A 15,065-nucleotide genomic window follows, 5' to 3' on the forward strand; every position below is an offset into this window, starting at 1 on the left:
AGATTGAAAAACTCTTTTGGAGTATCTTCTCAATTGATATCTATTATGGTTAATGGAAAGACTTGAACTGACCTTTTATATACCAGATGGTCACTGAAAGATGAATATTACAAAAAGCTATATGCATATGCAGAACAAGAAGCCAGTGACACAGAGGAGAAGAAATTTACTATGAATTAATTAACCATGGATGAAATAAAATAAAAGGGAAATATTGGTATTTTGCAATATTCACAAAACGTTCACCAAATATTCACAAATATTTATAGCATCTACAATCACTCAAGGGAAAAAAAATGCTTAACACACAGATAACAAATGCAGATTAAGAACAGCATCAGTCATGTTCACTGAAGGTAGGCATAATGAGCCTTTTGTCCAAGCCCTATCTGTAATGCAACAGTGCACTGGAGGTAGACATGAGACTGTCATGAATATACCTTTGCAAACATCTAACTTCTAAAACTGGCTTGGCTTGAGAAAGTCTTAAGATTACATTAAAGCATGACAATGCTTATTCCGGTTATAAGTAAAGATGTGTTTTGTAAACAAAATTAGCCTGCACTAACTTGTACTGTACTTCTGTGCTATAATCAATCACATGACAATAGCCACAACAAAGCTTTTTAATTTCCACAGCCAAGGATCTTTTCCTGGTCTAGTCAAAGACAAAACAACTGCACCAGGTAGACTTTAAAAATAAAACTGATGGCGGCACTATTCCCTATGAGTATGTGAAAGAATGGAGTTACAAATCCTGGCCATGCACAGGACAGCCCCAACAGTCACACCATGACTCTGAGAGCATTGTCCAAATGCTTCTTGAACTCTGTCAGGTTTGGTGCTGTGACCGCTTCCCTGGGGAGCCTGTTCCAGTGCCCAACAACCCTTTGAGTGAGAACCTTTTCCTGACCAAAACAATGGCCCTGACACAACTTCAGGCCATTCCCTCCTGTCCTGTCACTGGTTACCACAGAGAAGAGATGGGTACCTGTCCCTCCCCTTCCCCTCATGAGGAAGCCACAGACCACTATGAGGTCTCCCCTCAGTCTCCTCCAGCTGAAAAAGCCAATTGACCTCAGATGCTCCTCATATGGCTTCCCCTCTAGACCCTAAACATACCCATAAATCCATACAGTCATCATTTTCTTTATTTCACTGCAAGAAGTTAAAGTACCACAGTCAGCAGTGTAGGTCCACTATTCAGTGTTACTGAAATCTAAGGTGCTTAAAAACATCATTTTCTAGATAGATGACACTCTATGTAGGAAAACCAGAAGTTAGTCTTAGTGCATGCATTTGCTTTACATACAGGAACAGAAGCAGGAGTATTGTCATCAGAAGTGCCCACTGTGCAGCATCCCATTTAGTTCATGTCAGTTTGGATGGCTGATCCAAGCCAGGCTCTACTGCCTATTTTAGAACTTGCAAATTCAAACTGCCAGACTGACTCTATCTGTTTCATGAAGGCCTTTGTCTCATGCTGCAATTGAGCTGCCGTGTGTTGGAGTGAAGTAGGAAACTGAAATTTGGGCATCTATAGCAAAAGCTGCAACTAGTGATTCTTTGATTACTTATGCTGTAAGACCATGACATGAAGCAGAACAGCATTTGCAACTGAGAAGAATGGTAGATTTCAGATTTGTTATTTTCAGTGAAAATTAGGAATTATTGAAATGCGTCCACATAAAAATCAGAAAAACGCACAAACTACTGTTTGTGTTTGAATTTACTTAAAAAAATTAGCCCCGTTTTCATTAATGTAACTATTTTAATTTCAGCTGTACTGTGCCAATCATAGTGTGAAACTAAACACTGCTTTGGTACAAGCAGCTTCTTTGCTGGTATCCAGCAGTACACAATGTCCTCTCCTCTGTCAGTACTACAAGCTATCAATTCATTCTGCTGGGTAGAAACCTCTCTAAATAAAGCTCTGCCTTAAAACCTAATATAGGAAGAAAAATACCCACACATCTTGTTTTAAGTTAAGTCTCATAATCTCACCACTAGCACCCTCCTAACTCAGAATAAATCCTGTATGTTATACAATTATGAATGCCTTGGTTTTTTTTCCTTATCCACTCCTTCTAAGATTTTTTTCCTTCAAAAGCAAGTGAATCAACTTGTCACCATAGTAGTGATGAACAAGAAGGGCCTGAATGATGTCATGGGCCAAAGCCATGAGAATTTCATTGGACAGTATATGAATATTGCACATTACTGCTCCAAAAGCCATCTGGAATAATGGCTACCCCAAACCTTAGTCCTCATACTTTCTCTTATGGTTGGAGCTCATAATCTTACAACAGGAGACAGTTTCTAAAAATACTCAAACAAACAAATAAGCAAATAAACAAAACAAAAAAAAAAAAAAACAACCTAAGAAAGCTAAAAAGCTCAGCTGCTTGATCTTATTTCTGGAGTTCATGTAAAACACTTGCTAAAGTGTACACATACAAACCACAGAAGACCAGTAAGACATGACAAGAAGATCCAGAAACAAGAAATAAAGCATATTTCTTCTGAGAAACAAGGGAGAAAGTGTTAATCTTAGTGAAACAGGATTCTTGCAGTACTGGCAAAGTAACTGTCAGGATAAATTACTTGCTTCAGCAAATACCAAATACAGAAGCAGGCTTGTCAGGGTGCCAGACTAGCTCAAACAACCCCCCTTCCAGCAAAGCATTTCTACATTTGGTTCATATTTCATCACTTTTCTTCTGTTTCTATTTTTGCATCTGTGCTTCATTCCCTCTCCTTTGTGCAGCTATATTCCAGATCATGGCAGGAATTTGCAATTTAACATTATAGCCAAGATGGAATAAATGAAGGGGTATTTTGGTGTAACTTGCACAGAATGCCTTTCTGAATGACACACATGAGTAAAGCTATCACTACTTACATTGCATTTTCCAATAAGAAGATCCAAATGAAAAAGTAGTTTATAGCCATGTAAATTTTGATTATTCTGACACACTGAAAGAGCTCCAGAAGAACACGCATTTTGATTTCCCAGTATGTCAAAAAAGGCTCATTTCTATCTGTACTCCACAGAAAATGGAATAAAGTTCTACATTGTAACCATGGCACAAATGGAATCTGAAAAAAAAAAATCAGCACAAGAATAATATGCTCTTATATCTATTTATAAACTGGTTCTACTACATGAACAAACGTGAACAATGCAAGTTAGCACTGGCTTTGAATCTATCACCACATACATGCTTTTCCAGCTCTGATGGAAACATATTCCATAAGACACTGTACCAAACTACCACAATCTCAATTTGTTTCCAGTAGGATCTGCAAGACCACACAGGTATCTGTCCACAGTTCTGAATATCACTTACAAACAGAGATCAATCAGTGATCAACTGATTATAATTCATTTAAACACTACAGAGAATACAGCATTATGCAATGACAATATTACAGGACCAAAGTTCATCCAAAACTCTTTTTTTCTCTAAGATTTAAATATTGTCAAGATACTTAAAAATGTCTCTCTAAGAGCCTTTGTGGTATTCTGATGGAGATACAGAGGGGGAAAGAAACTGCATAGTATCAAAATAATAAGAAGACTATGCTGTACTACTTCTAATATTAGTATACTAGTATACTGTATTTTATACTAATTCTTACTAATCCTAGACAATTAAGTTGTACATAATGCAAGTCCTAAAGTGACTAGAACATGAGAAAATAATTAATCCAAATAATACTATATAATTATGTTTTTGTAAAAGCTGGGATATAAATAGTAAACAATTATATTTTGAGCCAATAAATTACCCTTATAAATTGCTCAAGAAGCTGGCAAAATATGCCATAAATATGAGATAAACAAAAAGATGCTGAAGCTGTGGAAAAAAATCAATTATCTGGGTATATAAACAAACCAACAGCCAAATAAGTGCACAGTATGAGCAAACTACAGCATATGGTAAAATATGGCCTGCAGAACTGCCAGACAAAATATACTGATGAAGTTTGCATTGTCAAAACATAATGACATGTTAATAAAGATAGATATATCTAAGAAAGAGCTTAATCACAAAAGTCAAAAGAAATACATTAAAAGTTCATACTCATTAGAAAATTTAGTTGTGAAAGAACAGTTCAATGACAGAATGACATAGGTTAGGAAAGCCCAGTACCTAAACAACAGTCCAAGAAGCACATATTTAAAAGTACTTTGCATTTGAAATTATATAACAAATTTTTGGTATGGGTTCAGTTTTTAGCAGAAAATTCAAGGCAACCATCAGCAGGAAACAGAGGCATATTTTAGGTATATCTGTAAGAACTGTATAGTTATGCACGTATCACAAAGCCACATTTATCTTTGTAAGGAGTTTATTGTAAAAATATATAAATAATTTACAGCTACACACCCACATTTTACCCACAGACACACACACACAATCACAATATAAAAATACAGTCAGGTCCACCAGAATATGAATTATAATGACAACCACATACAAACAGGAACTATGAGTACAAATCCATTTTGATGTCACTATTTATTTGTTCAGGGAGTCCAAAGTTCACACACATAAAGGCAGAGCTCTCCATCTCAATGAGCTTTGAAAAAGACCTTCAATGAAATAAAGAACTAGACAGCATACAGTTATGACAGCTGACTGGTTTTACAAAGGTCAGTATAATTAGCAGTATTTTTATCCTGGATTATCTTAAACTTTACCTTTAATGTTCAGTTTGAGAACCCCAAATAAGCTAACTCTCTCTTTCAATATAAAAGTAGTCTATACAAGTAGCATACAAAGTTCTTCCTCTCTGAATGGGCAAATTAGGAAAGGTCCCACTTTTGTGGGAGATTTGCTTACATCTTAAGTGATTATTTTGGTTAAATCTTTTAGCTATAAAACATTCAGACACATTAAACTGTTTCTCTCTATATGTACCATGCCAGTTTGTGTTTTTTTAAAGCAATCACTGCTCCATAGCACTGTGCATGAGAAACCAAATATCAGGCAGACTAGGAGTACAAGCTTAAGACATCAGCTGATCCAAAGCTGCCTCACAAAGTACAGAGAGAAAACAAAAAAAAAAGGGTTGGGGACTGGTGAGAAAAGCAAAAGGACTGACACAAACACTGCTTGCTCTCTCTGTGCTATTGCCAGAAATTTATTAGCAGCAGAGGTCTTGCACAGATGAGTAGGACTGGCATGGCTATACACTGGAGATTCAAGCATTTATTTCACCACGGATCTAATTTCATAACATAGTTAAATGAAATGTGAAGAACAATTTTTTGAGAAGATTTTGCATGGGTTGGCAAGTTAACAGAAACCTGCTCCTCTTTTTCCATGGTGGCAGTTTATTGCTGTGACCTGAGAGTTGTTTTCCTCATATTAGAAGAAAATCTAAAAACAAAACAAAACCCAAAAAAACCTCACCACGATGATTTGCCCAATAGAGATACTAGAATATAAGTGATCCTTGGCTAGTTGTTCATTCTATTTATCCCTACCCTACTTAAAAGAGGTAAGTCATCAAACTGTATCCTTGCTTAGCTGCTTTATGACACATTCAGTTTATACTGAGGCAACATCAGTTTTTTAATCTGTATTTGCTCCTATCTAGATTATCTTCATACAGATTTGACACAAGAGCTGTTGATAAAAAGAAGAATTCTCCCTTTTAAGCTTGCAAATAAGGATATTGTTTTTACCTGACACCTTTCCAATATTTTAGATTTAGTCTAGGAGGGAAAACAGAGGACAGTTTTCAATTTCAATTAAAAAAAAACAAATTCCTAGGCATAAGCTAAGTTTGCATTTTACATTCATGAGCTCTTAATCACAAGAATGATTACTGTCTCTGTAAAGGGAACTCACCATTAACAAGAAAATGTAAGGAGAAAGATGAAGGGAGCAGCATTCTGTGCTATTTCACACCCAGCTGAGGCTCTGACCAAAGGCAGAGAACTGCTGTACTTATAATATTAGGATATATTAAGGAGAGAAATACAGATCGTTGGACATATGCAATATTTCTTTAGAGACAGCATGTATTCATGAAAAATACATGTGCCTCACTCTGGACAATTACAAAACCAGGTATAGAATATGTCTCTGATGTGCAATTTCTAAATCCTTTTCCAAAACAATGTTTCTTTTTCTGTCACTGGGATTCATCACGTAAGTCTTCAAACAAATCACTTCATCTTCATGAATTCAAGTGGAGCCAGACTGCACAAAACCAGCGCTATTATTTTTGTCAAATTCAGAATTATAGAACAGTCCAACTCCCCTGCAGTGAGCAGAGACATCTCCTGCCAGATCAGGCTGCTCAGTTGTAAGCATGCTATATCAGCATTTTTCATATCTTATCTTTCTTCCACTAGAAAAATGATCAGCACTGTTCTGATAACCTGGGCTACAAAGTAATGGAATGCACTGTGCAGAGAAAGCATTAAACAAATCTGCAGCACAGAGCTATGCCAACATCCAGCTATGCTGTGAACTGTGAGAATTTCTCCTGCGACTACACGAGCACTTGATTTAGAAATTCTGGATGATTAGGGGATAACTAAGATATCAAATTTAATTTCTGGAAAACCATCTTTATAATCATATATGAACACAAATATTGAAATGAGTAACTATATGCCCAGCTGGGACTCCACTACCTGAATACGAGACTTACACTTTTATCTATGATATTTTATTCTTCTTGTACATCCATTTACAGCAGCAGTTGCATATTATCAGTTTTACTGCTTTATCTATAGAACCAGTCACTTTTCAGTGTCAAGAAAACTCTGAAGGCTATCATGAGGAAGAAAAAAATCTTAATACAGTGGGTATATAGGACTGTAAAACTTCAGAAGTTGAGAAACTGTATAGATGAGGACAATTCTTTTTGCTTTTAACTTACTGCAATTTGAAGGCAATGGCACCAGCTATAAACCTCATATGAAGTGCTCTTTATAAATTCCAAAAGTGTTTGACAAGTTGGTACTTTCATATCTACAACTCCAGTAAATGTGCAGGAAAATCAATTATAGTGCAGCTTAGGTGCCGTGCACTCATTTTCATCCCACTCCTATTTCCAACTGTTTTTTTCTTTAAGAAAATGGATAACTTATTGGGAAAATTGTTAGATCTGGCAGTATTATTCATTTTCTTATCATAAACTCTTCAATCTACCCTCTGTCATTTAACTCAAATTACTTATGAGCTCTAACAACTTAGTATAATCAATTCCTTCTACAGCCTTTTGCAGACATTCTGGATTTCTTCCACTGCCTGCTCATAATTTCGTAATGCACTCTTTGGTATTTGTAGATTTATCAGAAAATGCAACTGGTGTGATCAGCTCCACTGCCAGGGAGCGTCAGATGAGCTTTAGCTGAGTGACCTGCAGCAACTGATCAAAACCACGGCAGTACTAAATGACAAAATGGTTTCAGTTTTGTAACTGTTACAATTTCATGGTCTTCAGCCACAGGTTAATCACAGCCAATTGCACAGAACTGCTGATGTAGGGACATTACATATTAATAGGGTTACTATTTTTAATGCCTCTCTGCAAGGTGCTCTTAAGACCTGGCTGTTGAGGAGGCTGGGGCAGTATGTTATGCAAATCCATGCTGACCTGGAGCACATTGCACTGCCCTATGAAAATGTTTCATTCTGGTAACCACAGGAGAAACAAGAAAGAACCAATCACTTGCCTTCCAAACACATGGAGTACACACATATGTATCACCACCACCACCTCCATGCAGGAGAGAATAATGTTTCATGGTGACTCTGGTTCCACTAAGGCTGCAGCGCACAGACATATGTAATCTACAAACATTAAGCCACTAGGTCAACAGCAGATCAAACAGAACATAAATGGACCTAAGAAATTTTCCAATTTCAGTATTAAAAGTTAAGAGTATTCATTTGAGACTGATAATCGCAAAGTGGGGTTCAAAAACACTTTGAATGTGGCCTTTTAAAGAACTTTGTCGTGAGCATGGGCAATGACATGAACTGATAACTGAGTTGAACCATTTCAGAAGATTTTTTTGTTGAGTCGAGATTAGTGTGACTTCGCAGGAGCCAAAAGCTATGTGCCCATCCCAGCCTGTAACCTCACACTCTGAATTACTCATAGAGTGTCAGGAGAGCAAATGAACACACTTTCAATGTAAAGTACAAAGACCCTTGAGGGAATCCTTAAGAGAAAAGGAGTCCAGAAAGGTTGGATATTCTTCAACAAAGAAATCTTAGTGGCACAGGAACAGGCCATCTCCACATGCCAAAAGACAAACTGGCAAGGAAGAAGACCAGCCTGGCTGAGCAGAAAGCTTTGGCTGCAACTTAAGAAAAAAAGGGAGTTTGAGACCTTTGTAAGGAGAGGCAGGAAACTCAGGAGGACTTCAAAGATTTCAAGAGGTTATACATGAAGAAAACTAGAAAGGCCAAAGCCCAACTAGAACTTAATCTGGCTACTACTGTAAAAGACAAAACCAAAAAAGTTTCTATAAATACATTAACAACAAAAGGAGGGTTAGGGAAACTCTCCATCCTTTACCAGATGTGAGGGGAAACAAAGTGACAAAGGATGAGGAAAAGGATGAGGAACTTAATGCCTTCTTTGTCTCATTCTTTAAAGTCTTTAATAGTAAGATCAGTTGTCCTCAGGGGCAACCCGGACCCTTGAGCTGGAAGACAGGGACAGGAAACCTCCATAAGCCAAGGGGAAATGGCCAGTAAGCAGCTACACCTGTTACACATGCCCAAGTCTATGGGGTCAGATGGGATCCAACCAAGAGTACTGAGGGAGCTGGTGGAGCAGTTCACCAAGGCATTTTCAGTCATTTACCAGGTGTCTTGGCTCATCAGGGAGGTCCCAGTTGAATGGAGGTTAGCAAACATTATGCCCATCTACAAAAAGGGCTGGAAGGAGGCTCCAAGGAACTCCGGGTCTATCAGCATAGAGTTGGGTGGGAGTCTGGATGTGCAGAGGGATCTGGACAGGCTGGATTTGGATTGATGGGCTGAGAATTGTTTGAGGATCAACAAGGCCAAGTGCTGGGTCCTGCGCAACAACCCCATACAGCACTATAGGAGCGTGGAAGAGCGGCTGGAAAGCTGCTTAGCAGAAAGGGACCTGGGGGTGCTGGTCAATGATTTCTGAGGCATATTCAGCTAAGAAACCTAAGAAATAGGACTTTAATTACAGCATACAACCTGTTTCAGAGTATACTAAGTTCAGCATACATAATGACAATGTTTGAGCTGGTGCTTGCCCTATGAAGTGTACCTAAAAATTATGTTGGGGGGGGGGGGAGAGGGGAAAGTTTTCATGTAACTTGAGAACATCTAACAACATAGCAAACACTGAGTTTGTTTGTTGTTATTAAATACCTTATAATGAATAATCTTAGAGTAAAACATCTTCACTGTGAAAGTGAATAACAGATTATATCCACCAGTTCCCACTATTCTCCATTACCCTGACATATACTCCTAGAAAATACACACAAAGTGTGAAAATGGGGGGTTCTGCTTCTGTCTTTGCAAGTAGCTGGGCATGGGTATGCCAATGCATATTTTCAAGTGAAAAAGCAATTTAATGTGATAAATTTAAATCCTATTACTAAATCTAGTACATTTTTATTATTAGTTATTTAAATTTATGGGTATATGCAGTGTCAACACACCATGAAATGAAGGAATTACCAATTTCCAGCATTAATTACTTGATAAAAGGGACTGCGTTAAATGCAGAGTTGTTGAATAAATCAGCAATGCTACAGTGGTTAATTACAAAGTTACTTAAAGGAAAAAAACCTGCAGTCTTTTACAGTGTATTAAACTTGCAATTGGTTCCTAGAGTGGCTAGCACAATATTAGCAAACACAATACATTTCATAGTGGACTGCAGGAAATGCTTTAATGTCTTTAAAAACCATAGTTTAAGGCCAATTCTATATTGCTTAGCAATCAGACCACAAAACATTGGAAGCAACACTTAGCTTTCTCTTAGTACTTTCCATTAGTAGATTGCAAGTGCAGCATAAAAGAGGACTCTATAATTATGCTTATTTTACTGATGAGGTGAAAGATGCACAGGGAGAAGTAATGTACCCAGTGATATCTGACAGACTAATTGCAGACTGAGTGGTCTCACTCTGCCCCCCTAATCTCAGGCAGCTCTCAGGGCCAGACTCACAGCAATTTTAACCTCATTTTCCACATTTCTCTTTTTTCTTTTTTTCAAGTGTAATCTAAAGACACTGTATTGGACCCATTAAGTTTTAATGACAGCCACAGACAGCTGCAATTTCCCTCAGTAAAATAAATGATTAATTAGTAAAACACAGTATGCAATGTATGTCCGAAGTGACTTATTCCTATTGCTAATTGTAGGAATTAGCTAAAGCTCTACAGCCTGCATGCTGTTTTGCAGAGCTCCAAAAAAAGCATGGGCATGCACTGAATAATTTATATTCCAAATTACACAAACATATAGGTAATGTATCTTAATTTTCTAGATTAGCAACCAGTAAGGTCACTTCTGATAGCCCCATAAAAATATACAAAAGTAGAATTATGTAGCTGATAAACCATATATTTCATAAAGAATACAGGGAAAATATGACCCGCAGAAACAAGCCTAAAGTATGGAACAGCATATTGGGGAAAAAAGTGGCAGAGATTAAGTTAAAGAGCAGTTCAGAGCAGAAAGGTCTGTCTGAAGTCAGAAAGCAGAGAATCCATTTCTTAGGAGTGGGCAAACCTAGCAATGCAATCCATCCAACTCCCTATTTTTTCCCTTTTTTCTTTTAAATGAGAGGAGTCATCACTGACAAAAAGGTCAACACTGTTAGACTTTGAGGGGGGAAAAAAAATTTCAAACCAAAACCCAAACAGTTCAATAAACATCAGAGAGCTGGAGAGAAAAGACAGACCAAGAACTACTTGTAAATCACAGGCAGGCTACATGATAGCTTGTATTGTCTTCTAGGCTGAAGTGGCTTTTATCAAGCTGCCCATGATGCTAATCTCTAGTAATACTTTTTCATGAAATGATGAAGCCCACAAGCCTTCATTATGCCATTATTGCAGATCTGTCTGTTAGAAATGGAACTACCATGAGAAAAAGCTGCCGAAGGTAATTCGAGATATTTTCTGGACCGCTTGGTGGATTGCCTACTTTCCTCACTTGCCAGGGTCCTTCAGACTATCTTCAGCTTTGTTCAATGAAGTTTTCAAAACACTAGGGGACAATCTGCCTTATGAGACTGGCACAGCCAAAACTATAAAGAGTTATTAGTAGACATTTTCAAGGCTTTTTCACTGAAACTGAAAAGGTAATTAATTCTCTTAATTGAACGATCATTCATTAGCCTTTTACTAAATAACATTCTCAATCTTGCAAGTTACTGCCATGTCTTCAATTTCCATTTTCAAGATAAGACTAATAACAAGCTAACTCACTGCTTTATAAATCTGCAGCACAGTACAGCATACATTGCATGCAGTTTTTCCATTTAGATTCTTCAATTACAAGCAACTGCAACAAAAAAAAGCATATTTTACTAGCTAGTATTACATTTTGGCAGATCATAATTAAATTATTCCTTAGAAGCGGTGTTCAGTGCTTAAGAAGAAGGATTTTATTGAATAATAGGGCTAATATTTTAACTGAATTAGCATGTTATTTTTCAATAAAGAGGTGTACACTACTGTAATTCCTTCTTCTATAGGTAATATCAGCTATAAAACAGAAATACTGCAGCCTTTTTTCTGGTAACCCGTGTAATTTTCCCCGTGTAGTTTGTATGCTCTGTATGTTTTTTTAAGTGGATGAAAACGTGACATATTATTATTTTTCTAAATAATCTTAATTTATATTTTTAAATAAAATATATCACTTCTATACCATATAAGCCTGTGAGACACTATGTTTCACTACATCTAAAAATATTTGAGCATTCCATGGTAAGGAAAGAATTTTTCTTTTATATCTTTTGTTCTGTACTGTTGTGAGTTTGATTTATAATACTGGTTGGGGCAAAAGTGATTTCTGGATGAAGAAATTACATCTAGTTGCAATGGAAGTAGGGTATCTTCTCCATGGAAACTGTCTGCTAAATATGCTCAGATGACTTATTTATCAGATTCTTCAATACAGTATTTCAATTTGATGGGATTATATTTTCCATATATAATCTTTGACTAATAATTTAAAAGTGACGTAAATGCATAAATGTCTGTATTTCTGAAAATAATCAAGTTGTGTCATTTCAATGTAAACTGCTAATATATTTCAAGGTCATCTTTTCTTTGGTTGTTCAGACTAGTTACTCATGGTGTTTTGAATCATATTCTGGGTTTGGCTTAATTCTTACTAACTCTTAATAACACCTACGGTGTAGTGCATGAGTTTGTTAACCATGAAAACTGTGCAAACCTCGAAAAGTAATTATGTTTCAAAAATTAGCACATGTATTTATATCAGTAGAACTGAAATATTGCACTACATAATAAAGAGCTATTTCTCATGTGGGGATACTAAGAAGTACACTCCCATACCATTTTATAGCATTCTTCATAACTTTTCTATCACTGACATTACACAAGCCATTCATTGAAAACTGAAATAGAACTCAAGGCAACAAAACTTTTCAATAATCATCAGATTGGTGATTTCATTCTGGCCAAGTAAGAAGTTTTTCTAGTACGTAGCTAAGAAAATGTGTAATTCTATCAAGATATTAGATCTCAAAGGTGCTGATAAACAGCGAGTTAAATTCCAGCACATCTAATATGGAATTAGAAAAAAGCCATTTTGATTTCATAAGGCAAGACAAAAAAGAAAAGCAAAGGACAAAGACACACTTTGTAACAGTCAGGTGGAGAGATGGAAATTATATGACACAAAGGAACAAGTAAGCAAAAGACTGAATGATTAAGATGACAAACTAAAATCAGCGAGTTACATAAGGAGAAACTAGTAAGCAGAAATGAAATTCCAGCGAGTTGCATGAAGTACCTTGTGTTTCTTTTGTGCAGATCAACTGGCAAATTTTCTTAAAGATGAAGTAGTATAAGGTACAACATATTTCCATATAGAAAATAACAGTAGATTCTTAGACAAGCTTAATCAAACCTGGTAAGTTAAAACTAAAATTCTTATGCTTACCATCATGGTAAGGAAGAACTTTTCTGAGTGTAATAGAATTATTCACATTAGAAGCAACAGCGAACGCTGCCAATGTTAACACCTGAATGTTACAACGGCTATGGCATGTAGTATCATAATTCTTATTATTTCCAGATAAAATGAGGTTATAAATCCTTTAAGTTCACTCTATATTCTGACATTATATAAGAAGGAACTGATGGAGAACTAATGACTTCAATTCTGGATTCAGCAAAACAGGAGTGCATTAAGAATCCCAATAGCATACAGGAAGCTTCTAGAGAATCGAAGGAAACTGGAAAGAGGCTTGCCATCAAGCAAAAAAATGTGATTTAGAAGGACTGATTGAAAAGTATCATGGGTAAATGCTAAACATAGTTTATCAAACAAAAGGCTGACAAACCTTTTCAGACAGAGCAGCAATTGGTTGAATTTAGATACAGATGACCAAGAAGTGAGCAGTAAAAAACCCCTAAACTTCTATTTGGTCTTTATTGTATGATGAAGCAGACTGCAACAAGAGAAATTCTGTTCACATCGTAGGGAACAAAAATACAATGATGTAGTCAAATATTGGAATGCTTACCCAGAGACAATATGGAAACGCCATTTAAAGTACCAAAAGTTTAAGTGGGCAAGAACCTGAGCAACCTGTTCTGAGCTGGCCTTGCTTTGAGTAGAGGAGGGGGACCACCAGAGAGCCCTCTGAACATAAATTATTCTGTAATTCTATGAACTATATAGATAAAAAACAAACCAAAAAAATTATCTTTCTTGTAGATCTCAAAGATAACACACACTGCAATTCACAAACATGAAGATAAAAGTTTGTAATACAAACCTGAGTCAAGGCTCCACAGCTGGAAAGTACCAAAAAAAAAATCCAACACAATAATAATTTGATTTTCCTAAATTTCTAAAGGGAAACAGATACAAAATAAAATTTTTAAAGAAACACCAGCAGTCCATAGGGGAAGTAGGAGAAACCAGCAGGACAGGACAAGACGTGACTCTTGCAACTGTTAGGAATGGCCTACAAAAATCTGATTTCAGACATCATTTACAAACTCAAGCTGGTAAAACTATAGTACTCTTAGTTAAGAGAATTTTTTTTTTCTTAACATCTCTCCTCTAAATAAATTGCATGTGAGTTCGTAATGGTTAACAAATGCAGTAAGAAAACTGAAAAGCCCTAAAATACTAGAAGAAAACCATACAACATATTTTGATCTAAAGCAGTTGGTCTCTCCTGCCTTCTTTTTGCAGCTCAAGAGAAGCTTTACACTTTGGAAGCCAAGATGGCAGTATCAATTAAATTCTGTTATAGTATAAACTTCCTGACCTGCACCATGTTGAGGCATGACTATTTATACTTCTGCATCAATTCCATATATTCAAGACATATTAAAAGGTATAAAGTCATAAACTTTACTGACCCTTTTCTGCTGCTTAGCTCATTAATGCTGAAAGATATTAATCTAACAAATAAGTGGGTGATTACCTCTTGAAGAACCCTCTTCATTTTCAGAAGCAATGTCTTTACAGCTGTGCAGTCTTGCAGCATCAATCTGAAGGGCAAAGATTCAATGCCTCCGCCTTCTTCTAGACCGGTGAAAGGCCACTCCACGGATGGGCTTCCAGCCAGCTGGCTAACACGAGGGTACCTGGCTTCTGCTTGGTCTACCTCCTTTGACAGCTTCAGAGATAGGTTCCTGACAAGAGAAAACAGAAAGATCAACACTAAAATATGAAAAAGAAAAAAAACCAACTTAATAATTTGGGGGGATTAGTTCCTTTGAGTTTAAAGACGCATAACACATTCACTTTTCGAGCCTGTTAGCGTGAATGGTCTTTAGAAAATACATATAGCCATATGGTGTTAGCAATAA

General features: G+C 36.6%; 1 protein-coding gene across 1 annotated transcript in view; it reads right to left on the minus strand.

Annotated features, from left to right (window-relative positions):
• CCSER1 (coiled-coil serine rich protein 1) overlaps nt 1-15,065 on the minus strand; it is a 337,176-nt gene that overhangs the window by 131,927 nt on the left and 190,184 nt on the right. The window contains exon 5 of the mRNA XM_018072931.1: nt 14,678-14,888. Within this exon, the coding sequence (XP_017928420.1) occupies nt 14,678-14,888 (211 nt within the window). The remainder of the gene's footprint in view (nt 1-14,677; nt 14,889-15,065) is intronic.

Source organism: Manacus vitellinus, unplaced genomic scaffold (assembly GCF_001715985.3).
Source record: "Manacus vitellinus isolate BGI_N305 unplaced genomic scaffold, ASM171598v3 scaffold_0_pilon, whole genome shotgun sequence".
In the NCBI taxonomy this organism is placed as follows: domain Eukaryota; kingdom Metazoa; phylum Chordata; class Aves; order Passeriformes; family Pipridae; genus Manacus; species Manacus vitellinus.